The sequence below is a fragment of the Coregonus clupeaformis genome, chromosome 27 (genome assembly GCF_020615455.1).
Source record: "Coregonus clupeaformis isolate EN_2021a chromosome 27, ASM2061545v1, whole genome shotgun sequence".
Taxonomy (NCBI): Eukaryota; Metazoa; Chordata; class Actinopteri; order Salmoniformes; family Salmonidae; genus Coregonus; species Coregonus clupeaformis.
The window spans coordinates 10,280,455-10,302,937 of record NC_059218.1 but is presented as its reverse complement, the minus strand read 5'-3'; the positions used below and the strand labels follow the sequence as shown (position 1 = coordinate 10,302,937).

Below are 22,483 nucleotides of genomic sequence, written 5' to 3'. Positions count from 1 at the left end.
ATGAGAGAACACCCCGCTGATCATTTTACTCGCCCTAGCAGAGCTGGTTAGGCTGTTTTCATGTTATCCAGAGGTAAACAATGAACCATAATCCCAATTTTGTTTCTGGAAGTAGCTAGCAAGCTAGCTAATGTTAGCCAGTTAGCTTGGGTGCTTAACTGCCATTGTGAGGTCAGAACGCTCGGATCAACCATACTCATCGGCCAGAGTGTCAAGTGTGCGCTCTGAACGCTCCGAGAGCGAAACGAGATGGGTGGAGCTAAATCTTAAGAGGGTGTGAATGATGCTGAATGGGTGTAGACAAAGAAGAGCTCTTTAGTACAGTCGTGGTCAAACGTTTTGAGAATGACACAAATATACATTTTCACAAAGTCTGTTGCCTCAGTTTTTATGATGGCAATTTGCATATACTCCAGAATGTTATGAAGAGTGATCAGATGAATTGCAATTAATTGCAAAGTCCCTCTTTGCCATGAAAATGAACTTAATCCCCAAAAAACATTTCCACTGCATTTCAGCCCTGCCACAAAAGGACCAGCTGACATCATGTCAGTGATTCTCTCATTAACACAGGTGAGAGTGTTGACGAGGACAAGGCTGGATATCACTCTGTCATGCTGATTGAGTTACAATAACAGACTGGAAGTTTTAAAAGGAGGGTGGTGCTTGAAATCATTGTTCTTCCTCTGTTAACCATGGTTACATGCAAGGAAACACGTGCCGTCATCATTGCTTTGCACAAAAAGGGCTTCACAGGCAACGATATTGTTTCTAGTAAGATTGCACCTAAATCAACTATTTATCGGATCATCAAGAACTTCAAGGAGAGAGGTTCAATTGTTGTGAAGAAGGCTTCAGGGCGCCCGAAAAAGTCCAGCAAGCGCCAGGACCGTCTCCTATAGTTGATTCAGCTGTGGGATCGGGGCACCACCAGTGCAGAGCTTGCTCAGGAATGGCAGCAGGCAGGTGTGAGTGCATCTGCACGCACAGTGAGGCAAAGACTTTTGGAGGATGGCCTGGTGTCAAGAAGGGCAGCGAGGAAGCTACTTCTCTCCAGGAAAAACATCAGGGACAGACTGATATTCTTCAAAAGTTACAGGGATTGTACTTCTGAGGACTGGGGTAAAGTCATTTTCTCTGATGAATCCCCTTTCCGATTGTTTGGGGCATCCGGAAAACACCTTGTCCGGAGAAGACAAGGTGAGTGCTACCATCAGTCCTGTGTCATGCCAACAGTAAAGCATCTTGAGACCATTCATGTGTGGGTTTGCTTCTCAGCCAAGGGAGTGGGCTCACTCACAATTTTGCCTAAGAACAAAGCCATGAATAAAGAATGGTACCAACACATCCTCCGAGAGCAACTTCTCCCAACCATCCAAGAACAGTTTGGTGATGAACAATGCCTTTTCCAGCATGATGGAGCACCTTGCCATAAGGCAAAAGTGATAACTAAGTGGCTTGGGGAACAAAACATCAACATTTTGGGTCCATGGCCAGGAAACTCCCCAGACCTTAATCCCATTGAGAACTTGTTGTCAAGCCTCAAGAGGTGGGTGGACAAACAAAAACCCACAAATTCTGACAAACTCCAAGCATTGATTTTGCATGAATGGGCTGCCATCAGTCAGGATGTGGCCCAAAAGTTAAATGACAGTATGCCATGGCGGATTGCAGAGGTCTTGAAAAAGAAGGGTCAACACTGCAAATATTCACTCTTTGCATAAACTTAATTTAATTGTCAATAAATGCCTTTGACACTTATGGAATGCTTGTAATTATACTTCAGTATACCATAGTAACAACTGACAAAAATATCGAAAAACACTGAAGCAGTAAACTTTGTGAAGACCAATACTTGTGTCATTCTCAAAACTTTTGACCACGACTGTAGGCACCAAAACATTTAAAGGCCATTTTCTCAAAAGTGAGATAACAGGTTTATGAACTTTCAAAGCAGAATTACTTTCCCATTTTTCCCTTAAATGAAGTACATGATATGCCATGTTGTAGCTCTGTGTCTCTGTTTTTATCCAATGTAAAAAAAACACAATTTCAAAATTTGCAACATAAGACCGAATCAAGGCGGTCGGTCACATTTAGAGACTTGTCCTGAAGCCACTCCTGAATTGTCTTTTCTGTATGCTTAGGGTCGTTGTCCTGTTGGAAGGTGAACCTTTGCCCCAGTCTGAGGTCCTGAGCACTCTGGAGCAGGTTTTCATCAAGGATCTCTCTGCACTTTGCTCCGGTCATCTTTCCCTCGATCCTGACTAGTCTCCCAGTCCCTGCCGCTGAAAAACATCCCCACAGCATGATGCTGCCACCACCATGCTTCACCATAGGGATGGTGCCAGGTTTTCTCCAGACGTGACGCTTGGCATTCAGGCCAAAGAGTTCAATCTTGGTTTTATCAGACCAGAGAATCTTGTTTCTCATGGTCTGAGAGTCCTTTAGGTGCCTTTTGGCAAACTCCAAGCGGGCTGTCATGTGCCTTTTACTGAGGAGTGGCTTCCATCTGGCCACTATACCATAAAGGCCTGATTGGTGGAGTGCTGCAAAGATGGTTGTCCTTCTGGAAGTTTCTCCCATCGCCACAGAGGAACTCTGGAGCTCTGTCTGAGTGACCATCGGGTTCTTGGTCACCTCCCTGACCAAGGCCCTTCTCCCCCGATTGCTCAGTTTGGCCGGGCGGCCAGCTCTAAGAAAAGTCTTGGTGGTTCCAAACAATGGAGGCCACTGTGTTCTTGGGGACCCTCAATGCTGCAGAAATTTTTTGGTACCCTTCCCCAGATCTGTGCCTAGACACAATCCTGTCTCAGAGCTCTAAGGACAATTCATTCAACCTCATGGCTTGGTTTTTGCTCTGACATGCACTGCAAACTGTGGGACCTTATATAGACAGGTATGTGCCTTTCCAAATCATGTCCAATCAAATGAATTTACCACAGGTGGACACTCAAGGATGATCAATGGAAACAGGATGCACCTGAGCTCAATTTCGAGTCTCATAGCAAAGGGTCTGAATACTTATGTAAATAAGTATTCAGGTCTGTGCAAACATTTCTAAAAACCTGTTTTCGCTTTGTCATTACTGAGTATTGTGTGTAGATTGATGAGATGTTTTATTTAATCAATTTTAGAATAAGGCTGTATCGTAACAAAATGTGGAAAAAGTCGGTAGTCATTTAGACATGCTACCTTGGCATTCTTAGGCACAGGGGCTATGGTGGTTTGCTTGAAACATGTAGGTATTACAGACTGGGACAGAGAGAGGTTGAAAATGTCAGTGAAGACACTTGCCAGCTGGTCAGCGCATGCTCTGAGTACACGTCCTGGTATTCCGCCTGGCTCTGCGCCCTTGTGAATGTTAACCTGTTTAAAGGTCTTACTCACATTGGATACGGAGAGCGTGATCATACAGTCGTCCGGAACAGCTGGTGCTCTCACGCATGCTTCAGTGTTGCTTGCCTCGAAGCGAGCATAGAAGGCATTTAGCTCGTCTGGTAGGCTCACGTCACTGGGCAGCTCTTGGCTGGGTTCCCTTTGTAATCCGTGATAGTTTGCAAGCCCTGCCATATCTGACGAGCATCAGAGCCAGTGTAGTAGGATTCTATCTTACTCCTGTATTGAAGCTTTGCCTGTTTGATGGTTCATCGGAGGGCGTAGCAGGATTTCTTATAAAAAAACGTCCAGATTAGACTGCTCCTTGAAAGCGGCAGCTCTAGTCTTTAGCTCAGTGCGGATGTTGCCTGTAATCCATGGCTTCTGGTTGGGATATGTACGTATGGTCACTGCGGGGACAACGTCATCGATGTACTTATTAATGAAGCCGGTGACTGATGTGGTAAACTCCTCAATGCCATCGGATGAATACCGGAACATATTCCAGTCTGTTTTAGCGAAACAGTCCTGTAGCTTAGCATCCACTTCATCGGACCACTTCCGTATTGAGTTTTTACTTCTAAGCAGGAATCAGTAGGATAGAGTTATTTAGATTTTTTACATTTTTAGTCATTTAGCAGACGCTCTTGAGTGCGGTCTTAGTGTCAGCATCGGTTTGTGGTGGTAAATAGACAGCTACGAAAAATAAAGATGAAAACTCTCTTGGTAAATAGTGTGGTCTACAGCAGGGGTACTTCATGTTTTTGATTTAACCGACCTGGAAGACCAGGTGTGTTGAATTTAGTTTCTCAGCGTGCTGACTAGTTGTGACAAAATCCTGCAGTACCTGCGGCACGCCAGGAACAGGGTTGCCTACCCCAGCCCAACGAGGTCCGGAGCCTGCTGGTTTTCTGTTCTACCTGATAATTAATTACACACACCTGGTGTCCCAGGTCTAAATCAGTCCCTGATTAGAGGGGAACAAAGAAAAAAAAGTTGTGGAACTGGCTAAAAGGTCCAGAGTTGAGTTTGAGGGGTCTACAGCTTATCATGAGGTATTCTAACTCAGGCGAGCAGAACCTTGATACTTCCTTAATATTAGAGATTGCGCACCAGCTGTTATTAATAAAGAGACAAAATACAAAAAATAGCACAATTGGTCAGGAGCCTGTAAAACGGCCGCCATTTCCTTCTATTCATACTGTGGGCTCTAATGACCAGTCAAACACTAGTCAGACTTGTACACAGACCGAACTTGCCAGGAGATCTACTCTAAACCCCCTGTGAAAAATCTTTGGAACTCACTTCCAATGTCTCCATGTCAACCATTTCCTGTCCCAGTTTTTAGCGGGTGGGGGGATTGGTTGTCCTGCCCTGGCCTGACACTACCGGCTGACATTAAGGGAGGAGACATAGAGCCCACCTGCCAGGTGAAGAAGGAACACACACACTCCTCTTTCACCTCACTTTCTCATAAAGAAAGAGAAAGACAGAGCGAGAGAGAGAGAGAGAGAGAGAGAGAGAGAATTACTGATAGAAATAGAGAACATTTGTGTGAAAGACAAACGAGAGTGGGATAGAGAGAGGTAACAAGAGAACGAGAGAGCGAGAGAGAGAGAGCAGAGAAGATAAAAGGAAATGACAGTGTCATTCTAACTCTTTCAAACAACACAAACATAGGCACAGACACATGCATACAAACACACGATAACATACGCACTATACACACACGTACACATGGATTTTGTGTTATAGATATGTGGTAGTAGAGTAGCGGCCTGAGGGCACACACTTAATATGTTGTGAAATCTGTTGTAAATGTATTGTAATGTTTTAAAAAATGTATAACTGCTTTAATTTTGCTGGACCCCAGGAAGAGTAGCTGCTGCCTTGGCAGCAGCTAATGGGGATCCATAATAAATACAAATATAAATCATTTTATTTTACTCTCAGAGAGGATGAGAGAAAGAGAGAATAAAAGCACAGAGAATGTCTTCCATCCATCAACCACTCACCAACTCTATGCGATAGTAATTACTGATGTGAGTGTGGCTGCGGCCTGCAGCCCTGTGGCTCTGCAGCAGAGCCGAAGACAGGGAGAGAAGGAGGGCCTGCCATAATAACACAGCAGTACACCCCATAATGGCAGACAGAGAAAGCCTATTAGCAGCCTTCTCATAGCTCTGGGTTAACTGAGGTCACTGTATGTCCGCCGTAATTCATCTGTGCTCTGTAGCTCAGTTGGTAGAGCATGGCGCTTGCAACGCCAGGGTTGTGGGTTAGATTCCCATGGGGGGCCAGTATGAAAATGTATGCACTCACTAACTGTAAGTCGCTCTGGATAAGAGCGTCTGCTAAATGACTTAAAATGTAAATGCTCAGTGCCTGAGAGCTACCTCCGCCAGCATATCAGTCATTCTCTGCTAGCAGGACCTTATAGCGCAACTGGGATGGAATCAACCATTGTTTACAGAAAATACTTTCTTCTAAAACTAGCTCAGTTTTACAGGTGCTAATCAACTGACTTCTCCAGTGATGTAAGATTCACACATTCTGTATTGTTCAACCTAATTTTGTTCCATCTATAAAGGCTCTGTTAGCATGGTTAATTCCCTCGTGGTTGATGCCCTGCGTTCGATCTAAGCGAACTAACTTTAGCGATGCAAAGTGAGCAGATGTTGTTTCTTTATGTCTGTCTCTCTGTCTCTCTTTCATATAGTCTTTCCAAACACCATCACCCAACACCCCAGCAAAAATAGAATGGCTCCAGAGCAGTGGAGGCTCCTCAGAGGAGGAAGGAGTGGACCATCCTACTCAGTGAATTTCATAAAAATAGTTTAACATTTTTGGATAAAACTATACTAAATATATTCACGTCACCAAATAACTGATTAAAACACACTGTTTTGCAATGAAGGTCTACAGTAGCCTCAACAGCACCTTCTAGGTTAGCACAATGGTGTAGCCAGAGGACAGCTATTTTCCGTCTTCCTCTGGGCTGGGTACATTGATTTCAATACAAAACCTAGGAGGTTAATGGTTCTCACCCCCTTCCATAGACTTACGCAGTAATTAGGATGACTTCCGGAGTACGTCCTCCAACCTATCAGAGCTCTTGCAGCATGAATTGACATGTTGTCCATCCAATCAAAGAATCAGAGAAGGAATCTAGTACTGAAAGCATAAGCTACTAAAACACACTAAAAACTTTTTTTCTAAATAGTACCAAATAGGGGTTTGTTGGCTTGTAGCCATAGTGGAACCCATTTTGGTGCTATATAGAACCCTTTTGAAAGTTAAATAAAGAACCATGCTCATAAGTTTCTAAATGGAACCTGCATGGTGCTATAAATAAATAAAAATGTAAGGTTCTATAAACCACCATTAAATAAGGTTCTATTTAGCACCAAAAAAGGGTTGCTGCCATGGTTACAACCCTTTTTGGGGCTATATAAATTATTTTTTTAATGGTTCTTTATAGAACCTTTATGGAAAACGGTTCTATTAAGAACCTTTCTCAATCTGAAAGGCTCTGTGTAGATCCTTTTAAAGAACCATAAAGGGTTTGTATTCTGGTCAGACATATTATATTGTTAAAATTCATTACTTATTATTATGTTAACTAACAAGTTGAATAATCTGAGCTAGCTCTGGAACAGAGGAGAGAATTGAGAACCACTGGCTGATTTAGTCAACTGTTGTCAAGTGATAAGACACTGTCACTGGCCATAATCATATTCAAAATGTAAATGCATAATACAACACATAGATAAACTGGAATGACACTCTAACTCACGGTTGCACAAAAAGAGCTGTGTGCAAACCACGCCCCTACTTTTGAATTATTACTAAAAGAGCAAAGAACACTTTTGTGAACTCTAATTAACAATTGAAGAGCTCAAAGGGTTATTTGAGTCATTATGGTTCCACATAGAACCATCACCCTTCCCAAAGAACCCTTTAGGAACCCACATTTTTGTGTGTGTATTGCCACCGGAGCCCGCCTGTCTAACTACTAACCTGCTTGCTGTACTGTGTGATTGTACACGGATTGGATTGTGGGTTTACTAATGCGTTAGTTCTAGTAGCTATCTAGGTTGACTATGAAGTTAGCTAATATGGTGACAACATGTAGGCTGTGTAGCAGTTAGCGGTTATGGTATGAAGATTTGGCTTGAATACATTTTTTCACCTGGTCCACAAGAGAAGGGAAAATGTGAGGAGGAAAGCGCATAGATGCGAGAAGGAATTATACAACAAGCAAAGTGATGATGCTGTAGGCCTATGTGACTGCTATGAACGTGAACTGTGTGTGTGAGTGATTAGGGGTGTATTCATTCCGCCGAATTCTGTTTTATTTTACTGATAAAAACGGAACGAAACGAGGATGGACCTTCCTGAATTTGTCCAATAGAAACTCTCGTTTTGCAACAAGGATGTATTGAATGTGTCACTGTCTGTCACCTTGATTACTCCAATTTGTCTCTCGACCTATGCACCTACGTTCAAACTTTCATCTGTAGGCTAGTTTGTAGGGTATAGGGCACATTTGAGTATCATGTAGTAGCCTAAACCTATTGATCTTACATTGAGCTGGGTGAATGGAATATGAATGACAGTCATCCAATATGCTGTAATTGAAATAACCAAGTGGGCAGAAACTGGTTGAATCAACGTTGTTTCCACGTCATTTCAACTGAAAAAATCTATGTGATGACGTTGAATCAACGTGGAAAACTGATTGGATTTGAAAAAAGGGAGTTTTCTCTTTTTTTCACACAACTTTGAACCAATGCCAATGACATGTTTTGTTGATTTTACGTAGGGCCTCCCTAAATCCTAAATGGCACACTGCTCCAGAGGTTTCTGGAGTGGAGCTACCAGAGAAGGGAATCATGCTATTACCCCCTAAAACACTTCAGTCAGTAGTTCTGATGCCCAGACTGTGGCTAGGACTGAGGCTAGGGCTGACTGGGGATAGGGGACTAGGGTTGGAAAAGATGACTCATTGCATTGCTTTCCAAGCTCAATCATTATAATACCCCCTAATAGAGAACAGTGCTGCTATCCTGGAGAGCTGAGCTGAATACCCAATTATTTGGCTGGACAAGAGTTAAATAGCATACCACTTCTGTTCTTACAGTGTATGAAGGTGGTGTTGAGTGAAAACAGGTATAGGGCATGACACTACTCTACCAACTGCAATAACATAATATCATGACATTCTAAGCCCTACATCTTTAGAAAATACAAACAGACACTTACTTGAAAGACCCACTGTTGAAAATACTAAAATCCCTACAACCATTATTGGGACTTTGTGTTGCCAACTTAAACCAACAGCATCTTGACTTAATTATCTGAGACAAAATGTATATGAAGCGGCTCTACTTTTCTCAAAATAATACCCTATTTTCTCTTATTCAATAGAGGATCATGACCAAGCCAAACCGTAGGCTCCTGTCAAATCCCTGTCCTGGCTCTACAACTCTGGCCCATCTGGATGCATTGTGGGAAGAGGACCAATAAGATGTCCCATGGTCCTTTGGGGCAGTCTTTAGAGAACAGTGTTTCACTGTCCTCAACAGTCGCTAACACAGCACTGAAATCTTCATGACATGAGTGTCATACAAAGGATATCCTTCAATCTGACAGACAAAGGGTCAAACTTCTGACTTGGAATATTATTTTATCACATTCCATCATCTGCACAGATCTAAAAAGCCAAGTGGCATGCGAGTGAGGTGAATGTGTCAGTCTTTGCTGTTGATCAGGCGTTGGATGGAGCTGGTTGGAGGCTAGGGGTCGTAAACTAAACCATGAACCGCTCAACCGGCCGGCCTGTTCAGTTCCACACCATAATGGCTGCATTCACAGTCTGAAGTGGCTCATGAGATTGCAGGGTCAATGCTTACAGTCCAACTAACTCAGATTCCTTCCCCTGCACCACGGCGATAGACACACACACACGCACACACACAGGCCTTTTCACACCACACAACCACCACTTATCTGATTGAGTAGAACTGCAGACCCTGAATGATTTCCCATATCAGGGGATAAGAATATGGTTATTGAAAAGCTTGGGCAGAAATATGTCTGTGTTCGCTCAGAAGGGACAAACAATGGCTAATAATGATGGGGGTTGGGTTTGGGGATTGCAATCTGAAAGGAATTTCCTCCATTTTGGGTTTCATTGCTATGTTTCTATTACTTGATTGCAATGCTCAAATGTCTGGAGCCTGTGTCTATGTTTCAAAATCTTGCAGTCAAAACGGAACAGTCCCGGAGTTTTCCATTGCAACGCCAGGTTTGGAGGCCATGGCCATTGGAAAGGCTTGATCATGAACATACTGCCTCAGTTACATCATTTAGTAACAGCCTTGTCCTCTCCTTCCATATAACACACATGCATACCATTAGAGGGTATATGATATAGATCTATAATGGAAACGTCGTTTTGTAGAGGAACCGTTCCGACTGAAGGTCGAGAGGAACCGAGTGGAACCCGAGAGGATGGAGGGCGGGAGGACGGAAAATAGCTGCAGCCCAGCTATATTTTACCTTTGACCCCCATAGTAAAGTCAACCTTTACATAAAAATAACCTTTTAATGACCCAGGCTGCTTTGCTGTGTTCCAAACCTCGCTGCTATGAAATTCACACCGTTTCTAAAGCCTCTCACCTAATGTGATGCAGCTTTTTCCAGCGAAAAGCCTAAAACCAGTGAGGTACTAACTGTGTATTTTTCTTGAGAGAAATTCAACAGTATTTTATTGCATAGTGCCTTGTTCCACCATGAGTGGGATAAAAACTTCTGTAACACATTTTTCCCCCTCTTTTTTTTTTTAGGATCAGCAGACGGCACAATGGAGCTTATCGGATCCAGATGCTGAACGAGCACACAGTGAAACAACAAGCCCTTCTTTCTTATTCTCCCCTTAGTTTTTTATAAAGAACAAATTGATAAAAAAACATAAAATATTAGAGAAACTCCATGAATCATAAAATTACAAAGACTCCATTACCCATAGTCCTTTTCAGACCGAAAACAACAAGCAGTGTAGTCAACGTTTACATATCGATTAGTGTGTGGCTTTGGCCCTGATCCACCCACATTTTCATTTTTGGCCAGGTATTCAACGAATGTTATTGCAGTATTTTTTATGAATAAAGCAGTTTGACATGTCAGTTCCAGACCTAGGGGAATGATTCCTGTTGATGCAGACCAACAACCTTTTCTTAATTAATGATAACAAACTATGCGAAAAAGAGACCAAAACACTGAAATGTGTTTGAAGCTTTGTGAAAAGGTCCCATTGATTCTAGTGAGTGACTTTGTGGAATTAGTGAACTTATCTTTAACCTCTGTTAGCTTCCACACAAACAGAACCTTTTGGAAGCAAAGCCATGGCCTCAAAGGCAGCCACATGGCTAATACAGCAACAACTTCCCCAAGAGAGCCAAATAAAAATGACCTCATATAGCTCATTAAAGCTCTTTAAATCAAGATCTAGATAGAGACAGAGTCAGCTAGATAGATAGAGTCAGTAAGTCAGCTATTTATCACCCATGTTTCAACCATTAAATGCCCAATGCAGCCGTTTATATCTCAAAATCGAATAATTCCTGTGTAGCAATTAAGTACCTTACTGGTCAAAAATAAACAAAAATAGCTTCTTAGTAAAGAGCAATATCTCAAGCAAGAATTTAGCTAGGACTGTCTGGGAGTGGTCTGAGTGGGGAGGGGAAAACTGAAAACTAGCTGTTATTGGGAGAGAGGTTTGGAACTCTCTTTCTTATTGGTCAATTAACTAATTAACTGCCTGGTGATGTCACCAGGCAGGCCAAAACTCCATCCCACCAAAACAGGCTGAAATTTCAGGTGGTCTTTTCAAACAACTCTTACACTAAAAGAGCATTATCATTATTTTCACAATTTCACAGTATTATTCCAACCACATAGTGTGGAAATACTGTATATCTCAAACACAGGGCAATCTAAATCTGGGCCTTTAAATCACATTCTTCCATCTTTTTAGTTATTGAAAATGTAATCAAAGCCAGAATAGAGAACGGTCATGGTGTTCCAAAGCAAAGCAAAACATTCCAGACTTTTTTGTGCCAGGCAATCATGTCACGCAAGTTAGACAAAGTACCCAAAATGCACCTCTTTCTCTTTTCTACAGTATGTGTTCCTCATGTCCTAAGCAGCCAGTGCAAAAACACTAAGATCATCTTTAGCACTAGGCAATGGATGAATGATGATCTTACTGCTAAAGATGATTTTTATGTTTTTGGAAAACTCACCCCAGTTAATAAATCCAGGAATAGTAGTAGAAGTTCAACGACTGATCGAACCTAAAGCAGACATTCCTTTCCTCAGGCTCTGAAACTGTACATCTGGCAGTGGTGGTCACCTGAAGGTCATGACCCTCAAACTTTAACCGCTAACCCCTGACCCCACCCACCACACCCAGGGTTAGAACTGGGACAATAAAATTACAATTATCGACACCGACCATACCGATCACTTATCGCAGGCATTCTGCTGTTATTGTTTATTATGATAAGTAGCCTGTACTAGAGAAAGCTGAAGTTTGAAATTAAATAATTTTGCTAATATGGGTGATTGTTAATGGGACAATTGATGGCTACAACCATCAAACTAGTAGCAGTAGTTTAAAGGATCATTTTAAACTATGGTGCACATTATTGTTATAAATGTATCAATCTATTTATCGTTATCGCATTAAGTGATGCAATTTATCGCAATATGGATTTTGTCCATATCACCCAGCTCTACCCAGGACACCTGTCTCAAGTCATTACCAGACTTTCACTCTGTAATCTCATTTATGTCAAGAGAAGATAACCGGGTCATAAATAAACACTATAAACACTGAAGTGAGGTCAGTCTGATGACACGTGGGTTTAAAGTTAGCAGAAAAAAAGAAAAAAACACATTATATATCTGATCCTTGTACAGTTCAAATTACTTCATTATAGAAAACGTAGGTCTTGATAGTGTGAGAACGGTTCTGTTTTGTTCTCTCCTTGTCATTGTCACCATCTTTTATGAGGTTTGGGCCTGGGACTTTCTGTTTGCTAAGAGTTCTAGGACAATTAAATGTTGTGTAAAACCACTACACAATTAAAACAGGATTCTATTGACCTGAGGCTTGTGTAAAAAAAAAGATACAGGATTGAATTGGGAAAGAGAATAAGAAAACAATGGGTATTTACTGCAAATATTTCTCAACAAAAGAAAAGCCAATACCAGTAAATGATACAAACCAATAGCCACAGGAAATAACACACCCCCTATTAATTATATGTAAATTATTTCCAGATCAAATCTGTACATTATTACCAGTAAAGAGAGCCAAGTATTTTAGTGATATCACATGTGATTTGATGAAAAACTTGAATTGTATTGTCAACAATCATGTGTGAGTGTTAACGTGTTAATTAGACGATGGTGCATGTGTAATGCGCAATCACAGATAGACATCTAGAATCCTCTAGTCTAGACATAGATAGACGATGATGCAATAGTTCCACTGTGTAGGTGAGGTCTAGCTTGATCCCAGATATGTTTGTGCTGTCTTACCAACTCCTATGGTCATGAGTTGGCAAGACAGTGCAAACAGATCTGGGACCGGTCTACAGCAGATGATGACTAGTAAGCCTGATCAGAGGTTTTCTGGATTGATGTCTCTGGAAGAGATGGATGGGTGTGCTTCAAGGTCAGCCATCAGCCCTTCTGTCACGATCGTTGAACGGAGTGGACCAACGCGCAGCGTTATTTGCAAACATATTTTATTAACAATAGTGATAACACGAACAAAATGATAACGTGACGTCCTAGGTCAAACACAACCAACACAAAACAAGATCCCCACAACTACTGTGGGAAAACAGCCTGTTTAAATGTGGTTCCCAATCAGAGACAACCAGCAACAGCTGACACTCGTTGCCTCTGATTGAGAACCACTCTGGCCAACATAGAAATAGAACAACTAGAATAATTAACATAGAACACAAAACACATAGAATCTACACACCCTGGCTCAACATATAGAGTCCCCAGAGCCAGGGTGTGACACCTTCCCTGGGAATATAGAGGGGTTATCTGGTTTAGGTCAGGATGATGTGTCCTTTAATGCTGACAGTGTCATTTCGTCTTGACATTTAATGTTTCGGACCGGAATAGTGGAATTTAAAAAAGTATCAGCTTGAAATGTGTCAGATTCTATGTCAGATTCTGATACATAGCGGCATTGTTTGACGCAATGAATCCAGGTCCTTGGATACATCCTGACACCGACACATTGCGTCTGACAGTTTACAGTAGTGTCAGTATTCCCTCCAAGTAATGTCATTGGCTGTTGATGAGATAGGGCGGATGCTCCACCGGGGGGAACATCCAATTAAATCAAATTGAATTTTGAACGGTTAACGTTGACGCAGGTATTTTTCAAGCGCAGTCTTTTAAAAAATGTCAAGCCTCTCCACAAGCTGTGACTTGATTTCAGCAAGAATAATTTAATGTACCCAACAAAGTCGATGAAGGATTTCAATTAAGAGCCGAGGTAAGGGTGCTAAGTAGAACCTTACAGGGTTCTTCGGTTTGTCCCCATAGGGAAACACTTTTTGCTGCTGCTGTATATGGTTCTACCTAGAACCCTCTATGACGGGTTCTACCAAGAACCATTTTATCATCTATAGGTTCTTCCTAGAACTGTCTATGAAGGGTTTCAACCAGCCTTAAACATTTAATGATGTATGCCAATACATTACATATATCATAAGGCCTTTGTTTGAGGGCCTAGTTATACCCTAACACCGTGGTGTTAGGAATCTCCTGGTTAACAGTAGTGATGTTATGTTTGATACCGGAGCTTCGAGGCATGTGTCAAAATCGCTAAGCAGTTTATTTCAAAGCAGTGTGCCGATGCTTGTATCGCTTGATCAGAAGCACGTGATCAATGACGTCCGAAGCTTCGTTTTGTCGAACAACCACCTTATTGGTTTGGTATTGGTTTCAGACAAAAAAGGCAACACTGCGCATGCACTATGGTGTGTGCACCGTCATCTGTAATAATTTGGCTGTTCTAACCAGCAGGTGCCACTAGTGTACACTGTGTTGATCAAAGCCTCGAGTAATGAACCTATTTTCAACGCAATTGGATGGAAATGCTCAATGCTTATTAATTGCTATCGAGCTGAATGAAGAGAGCTAGCTAACTAGCCAGCTAACTTCTGGCTAGCTCCAGATTCAGCTAACGTTAGCTAACAACAGCTTACTAGTAGGGATTAATAAAAATATTTGATAGGTAGCTAGCTAGTTTGTGTGTAGCAGGAGTTTAGGGTTGTTGCTAGCTAGTTAACGTGAATCACATTTCCCTACACCACTTATTTGGCACTGGGCTCCTGTCTTTTGACCCAGTGTAACAGAGTTTGCCAAAAACAATTTCATACATTTTAGCTAGCTAGCTATTGAATTAATGTTTGACTTTATGTTTAGTTCATTGACTCCTGTTGACCTTGATTTACATTAATGTGTATTTAGTGAAATATTGTGGTTGGTCGACAGTATTGCACCCATTGGCTTTGGCCATTCAATTGTTGCATTTTCTACCATATTGTTTTATTCCCTATGCACAGTTACTCTGCAGCAATATATTGTAAGTTAAAACCAAGGTTCTCCAACTCTGGTCCTGGAGAGCTACTGTGTGCAGGCTTTTACTACAGCCCATCACTAACACACATTCAAAGAACCAGGTCTTAAGTCTGGTCTATGATTAGATGAATAAAGTGTGTTACTGCAGTGCTGGAAAGAACCTACACATTGAGTTGATTTCCAAGATCAGAGTTGGATACCCCTAGCATACACACTGTAAACACTGTGTTTTACATCTGACAGCTGATGACCAGAAGCTGAGAAAGAGAAAGGGATGCCTGAAGATGAACCTGGCCTGGAAGACTCCACATCTTGACGTTACTAAGGATTGAAACATTACTTTGTTCGACTGCTTGAGCTAGACCAGAGTTGATGCATTTTCATTTAAACGTTAACACTATATTACCCTTTCCAGAGCTCTTGACTACGAAATGATGTATTTTGTTCTGTAAATAAAGATATTTCGATGTTATTTACGCTAAACCTTTTTTCCTTCTTTATTTGGGATGTTGGAGGTATAGATTGTGATTTGTGAAACAGGTTTGTGTAGTTTTAGTTATTGTAAACAAATGCAATATTAGTCAACATAATACAATTGTTGGCTTTTAAATGTGTATTTGTAGTGTCAACTGCATCAAGTACAGTAGGCCTATGACTTAAATGTTGTAATTTGATTGACAGACTTGATATGAGGTATGAACTTTAATTTGATCTCCTTTTAAGGAGCTTATATGATACTGCTCCACATGTGAACATTTAATTGATGCTTTTTAGACCTGTTTTTAAGTTTAAAGGTAGACTCAGCGAAATGATGTTGCCACGAGCAGCACCGCAGATATTGAGATGAGTGACACTTTGCTCTCACACAGTTACACACAGTATCTGCGTATGTGCACGGGTTCGCTTCACGCTGTTACAGCATGGAAGCCACGGGACCAAAACAGCTGAGAAGTTGAGCCTCGCGCTTTAACGCTCTTAGTTGTTGCGGGAAATGTACACACTATGCTGTTTACTTCTGCATCTATGTCATACGCTGAGTCTATCTTTAATTGATAAATATATTTTCTAATAGAGGGTGGAACAGAATCTATTTTCATGGTGACATGGTGATTTTCATCAGCACCCTTAATTTAAACATAAATTATAATTTAATAATACAAGTATTCAATAAGTGATCAAAAGCTTACTTTTGAGATGTTAGGATGTGTCAAGGAATATGAAACGGCGAGTGACGGGCTGTATCAAGGTGGGTCGAAGCATTTGACACGGCATGTATCCCAGATGTGTCCGAATGTGTTCATTGAGTCTGCCACAAGCTGGTTTGTTTATTGGTGTGTACAACTGTGTGTCGTAGTCTTGATACGGTCCGTATCGGACCTGGACACATTTGGATACTCACACACGCTGGGTAAATAGTGGACAGAACACACATTGGGTTATTTTTGACCCAGCCTGTTGGGTCACTAAATAATTGTTCACACTGCAGGCCTCAATGCTCAAATGTGACTAACCAACTCGATTCAGTCTTATGTAGCAACGTTTTTTACATTGGATAAAAGTAGAGACTCAGAGCTACAAATTGTATATTATACACTGCAGTTGAGGAACAATGGGAAAGTAATTCTGCTTTGAAAGTTGATAAACGTGTAACCCCACTTTTGACAAAATAGGCCTTGAATGTTTTGGTACACCTACTGGAGAGCTCTTCTTTGTCTACACCTATTCAACATCACTCTTTAAGGATTCACATGTGAGGCCATGTGCTAAACAGAGTGAGTAAGGTAGTGAAGTAAACAACCAAAGATTTCAAGATTAAAAGTGGTGAAAGTAGTAGCCTACAATAAGGAAAAACTCCAGGTAAAAATACACTTTATCTAGTTCTTGGCCAATATCCTAATCTGACTTTGATAGTGTCCAGATAAAAATATTTTATAAATATTAGATGCTTACCCAGACACACTTGTCTAAATTGATGGGTCATATGAAAGAAATGCTATAACCACCCCCCAGCTACATCTAGCTACATGGGTCACTATTGTCTAGACATGTACACATGTTCATGAAATACAATAGATGGCTGTAATCACCCCCAGACACACCTGGCTAACTTGATGGGTCATCATCTGGCGAAGTGGAGTCTTTTGTTTAGACATGTAGCTAGCTAAACAATGAACCATAATCCCAACCCATAGCTACAATACAAATGGATTGTCATAGCTAGCCACCATGCATGAAATGCTGGAGTATGAATCCGCAGGTACCTAAAGCTAACCAACTAGGTTAAATGTTAGCTAGCTAACATTAGGCCAAAACTAGCAATGGAAATGGCTATCTAAAATACAAATAATATTACTTCCCAGATCATACACGTAATTTTAGCTAGCGAGCCAGCAAGCTAACGTTCGCTAGCTAGCTAAACGTACGCTTTAACTTGCAGTGAAAACGATTTTCTGACAAAATTAGAAACAATGTAAAAAATTAACAAACTAGTTAGCTACCACATGTTCTTGTCAAAACCGTCAACAGAGTAGCTAGCAAGCAACAAGATGTGCCAAATAACAGTCTAAAAACACAGGTAAATCAGATTTGACCTTTTAGACACAAGTCACATGGCCAGGAATCAGATTTGTATCTGATTTCAAACCACCTACAAAGGTGGTTTGAAATGTGGCTTGAAATATTTGATTCCATGTGCTTTTTGGTTGTTCAGACTGCAAGAAATTTAACAGATTCTAATCAGATATGCTAAAAAATTTGATTTAAGTCACTTCAAAATGTCAATGTGAACAAGGCTTTAGTTTGGTTATTGAGCTATGATGCACTAGCTCAGATGAGAAGACTGAAGGCAGGATTTAGTAGGGGCGTGGCTTTAAGATAGTTATTTTTGGCCACTCATGAGAGCAAATGTCATTCTGGTTAATCTGTTATGTTGTATTATTAAAACACATTAACGTTGAGTGCTGAGTTTCTCAAGCGCTAATGTGTACCCTGATGTTGGGATAGTTAACACTTTATTAGGATATTTAAATAATTCTGTTTTTGATTGTATATCAAAATACATAATGTGCGAATATATTTAAGGGAAATTTGCAGTGTAAAAACATAAAGTGATCAACAGGAGTTACATTTAATCTCATGGGTGGCCAAAAAGACCTAGCTGAAAGCCAGAGCCCCAATAGGCCATGCCTCCTGAAAATAACATTTTTTTACATTTTAGTCATTTAGCAGACACTCTTATCCAGAGCAACTTACAGTTTTTTTATACTTGCCCCCCATGGGAATCGAACCCACAACCCTGGCATTGCAAGCGCCATGCTCTACCAACTGAGCTACACAGGGCCTGCATCTATGGATTACATTAAAAAATACCCATCTGCTGGGTCAACCCAGCATGAAAGTAAATAAAAACCCAATTAACCCATGTAAGAGTAATCCAAAGGTGTGGCCTATTGGGGACATGGCTTTGAGATAGTTATTTTTGGCTACTTGTGAGAACAAATGTCATTCATGTTCATCGTTAAGTTTGTACACTGCAAATTTCAATTTCCTTCAATATCTTTGCACATTACATATTTTTATATCAAATGTATAAAATTATTATTTTAATATTATAAAGTGGTAACTACCCCAACACTGGGAACTCATACTCCTGTGTAAGACTTATTAAAGTTACAAAAGTATCAGTGGTCAACCATAACAATCTGAATGCCACACCCTACTATACCACACCTCCAGTCTTCTGATCTGGCCCAGTGGATCTAATCATTTTTTAGAGTGTGTTGGAATGTGTGTCAAGACCTGTCTGATCTTGATACAGGGGTACTTTGTGCAGTGAACCTGTTGATCAGGTAACCTGGTGGAATTCAACAGCTGTTACACACTATATATGTTTCAGTTTAAAAGTTATTCTTGATAATCTAGCTAGAATATGTATTATGCTTATGTCCTGTAAAATAAATATTTCCATGATTGATGGTTACATTTTTGTATAAAAAACTGCTTAGGTTGACAATGGCAACAATAGCAATGAAATAAGCCTCTTGCTAGCCAATACCGAGTTATAAAAACTCCACACATACTTGCATGTGTCCTGGTTTCAGGAAGTGTTGCAGCATCACAGACGATCACATAAATCTGGTTGTTTTCTGTTGGTCTTTAAGAGTTGATTAAAGCCAGCAGCTTCATAGTGAGTTCTGTCCCACGCCCTCTAATCCTAGTAAAACTCCAGTCCAACTAACCACGTCATCTGGAGCTATGCTGACATGACTCGGAACCAATGATGTCTATAAACCCTGGATTGTTTATGCTATGTTTTGGCCATGGAGGTGCTCTGAAGCCACCAGTCGGCCATATAGGCACTCCTTAGAAAAGTAGCACTCCATAAAGTATTTCATATAAATGTTTCAAGGACAAAACTACATGTAGTTAAGTATTTTCTGTTGTAGTGGGGACAGTAACAATAGTATTTTCTAAAAACTATACTTTAAGAAAAAAATTAAGTATATTTGTATGTTTACCTCACATAATATCATTTAAAGGTATGCATTAAGGTGTCTGTAATAGAAAAAACATGGAAAAATAAATGTAGACATTAGTAAATGCATTTCTATAGCTACCAAAATATTTTTTACAAAGATGGAGGCGCGGTGGCTTCAAAACAGCGCCTCCTGTCAGTGATTTAGTGTATATATAAACCATTGCTCGGTAATGGGTATGGTTCTGTCAATCACATATGAGCAATAACAAGACCAAAGCCCTTGGATTTTTTTACCTTTAATTTACCAGGTTGATTTGAAAACAGAAGACCTCTTTTTCGAGAGAGACCTGGCCATTACTTTTACAGGGGAAAAGTTCAAGGCCAACCCCTCATGTAACCCAAAGGGCAATAATCAACAATCAATCAGTCTGCATTCACGATTAACATGAATATGAATTTTTTTCCATCCTTAGCACACCACTCTGACATGTCTGTGCACTTCCATACAACTTATCTTGACTGGAATTCAAATTAGATTATCAAATTCCAGTCAATTAGGGAATTTCATTGAATCCACTCCAGCTCTCCACATCTTCAGCTCAGATGTGATTTTTTTCTGCATTGCCCATTGAGGTATGTGGAGAGAACAGACCAGGCTATCAGTTTATCTAACAGCTTTTTGACTGGCTGGCTGACTGGCTGGCTGGTTGACTGATTGAGAGCTCCACTGTAGCACCATGCAGGCTGAGGCCACCTACCATGCCAGGCAGGCCAATGAGCTAAGAATACATGTAGGCCAGGCCACTAGGCCTTGGCTTGACTCAAACAGGGCATATAAAGCAGACAGCTGGAATGCTGGAGGATTGCCAGACAAATGTTTATGGGATATTTTAAAAAAGAACCTTGAAGAAGATTTCACAGAGACAATACACTATGTTATGGCGTATATGACATTTGTCAGAAAAGTCCACACGCATCCATGCCCAAAATGAGATGCCAAGCTTAGGCTCCACCCTACCACTTCAGACGATTGACGGCCACGCCCTCTCACGAGAGTTGCGCTCCATTCTGTTTCTCATTAAATAAATACCCCTTTGACTTATTGTTTCATATGGGAATCTGGAGGACAGTGTTAGATGTGCTTGTCATCAAGTTTAAAATACCAACTTAAGCCAAAATGTTGCCAAATTTTAAAACCAAAGCAATTACTATCTTTTTTAATATAATATCCACAAAAGCTGGATAACGTTTTTTGCTGTTATGCTACATAAAATGCCATAAAGTAGGCCTAAAAAAGAAAGATTATATAATCTATCGACAAGAGGGGAGAAAGGCAAAATGGTTTTCCTATATGCCATAAAAAGTGATACAGAGCTTGGTTTCCAGCTTGATCAACTCAACACTAGGCAGGGAATAAAATGTAGATTATATATCTTTAAAGTAGGCCCACAAACCCATGGCAACGTGTAGCCTATGTGCACCCAACACAATAAAGTCTTAAAGACACTAATAATGTATGCAAAGATATGTGCATCAGAAGTAGCACTATAGATGTCGCAGGAGGACCACATCTTTCAGAGTGAACAAATCCATCGCGGGAGGCAGCGAAATTCATCTGAATGGATGAGAGAGAAAACTTTTGGCACACGTTCATGGAAAAGGAGTTCTCGTTGGCGCTTCAAGTCCTCTATGCAGCGGGGTCTTACCAAATCGATAGACTTTGACAACAAACTAGAGAGAACTATTCAGGACATAGTACACGAACAAGCACCAGTGCCATTTAAAAGCCTTGACCGGGCCCCCGGTCATTTCAGTTTATGACACCAATAATGTGGACCACATTCCAGAAACCAGACAACTAAAGTACGGTTTTAGAGGGGCGTACAACTGCTGTTGCAACGGGTACACAAGGGTATGATCGGGACTTGTTGCACATGAGAACATTTCACTGTCTAAAACAGACGACCGGCCAAAAAGTGCTAAGCAGCAATAGCCTGCAAGAATACAGTCTGCGGTGTCCGAAAGGCATCTTACCTGAACTGGCTTGCGATGTGACAAAAAGTAGAATTATTGCTAAAGTGATTTGCGCGTCCTTTATCCTCCGTTTTACTTTCCATCTTATATGGGTATCCATGGTCGCCAGTGACGTCCACGGCAAAGGTGGATTAACTTTTCAAGAGCAACTGAAAAAATACTTGTGACAAATTCTGATTAGGAGTGAACTAGTAGCCAAAGGTCCCAGAAAAGAGAGAGGGGGGAAATTATTATTTTCTCAAGCAGCCATAAGTTTTGGAGTGTGGATTCCTCCAGTTTGTGTGAAGGATGGGGCACCCTCTCTCGCGCACTCTTCCTCTCCACTCCTCTTCGCTCCTCTGAATAAACTACCCTGCGCTACTGAGCCTCGGATCAGAAGTGTTGCCCCCTCTCAATCTCACTGGAGCCCATCGAACTAAAGAGGGGGGGAAAAGATTTCCTGCAGGCTGTCAGTCAGGCTAGGAACAGGACAGGAAAGCAAATCAGAGGGGTCGACATATAGATTGGGCATTGCCATTGGCTGTGGAATAGAGGAACGTTTAGTGAAGGTTTTACTCCCACTCTCCGTGCGCTGAAGTTTCTGCTTCCAGCCGTGGATACAACTTAGACTCAGCGGTAGACCATAGGAAACGAAGATTCCTTTACCAACAAAACCACAAATTTTGAGAAGGGGCTTAAAGCGGGAGATACAAACATTTTTAGGACAAGAACTGATAAACGTTGTTTTCATATCCAATAGGCTACATAATTTTGAGAAGCCATTCTACTAATTTGAATAATAATATAGAGAATTTGACTTTTGGACACACTGTGAAGTATAAACTGTATCGAACAGTAGGCCTAGGCCACAGCAAATACGTATGGGTTGCAGGAATCCTCCACAGTTAGCTGTAAATTATAAGACTGATA

At 41.0% G+C, this 22,483-nt stretch overlaps 1 protein-coding gene across 2 annotated transcripts in view; it reads right to left on the bottom strand.

The window, feature by feature from the left end:
• Window positions 1-21,957, bottom strand: part of LOC121541486 (collagen alpha-1(V) chain-like) — a 152,258-nt gene extending 130,301 nt beyond the window's left edge. For both annotated transcript variants that reach the window (XM_041850524.2, XM_045208033.1), the window contains exon 1: window positions 21,575-21,957. In XM_041850524.2, the coding sequence (XP_041706458.2) occupies window positions 21,575-21,674 (100 nt within the window). In that variant the 5' untranslated portion in view covers window positions 21,675-21,957. The remainder of the gene's footprint in view (window positions 1-21,574) is intronic.
• Window positions 21,958-22,483: the final 526 nt, after the last annotated feature.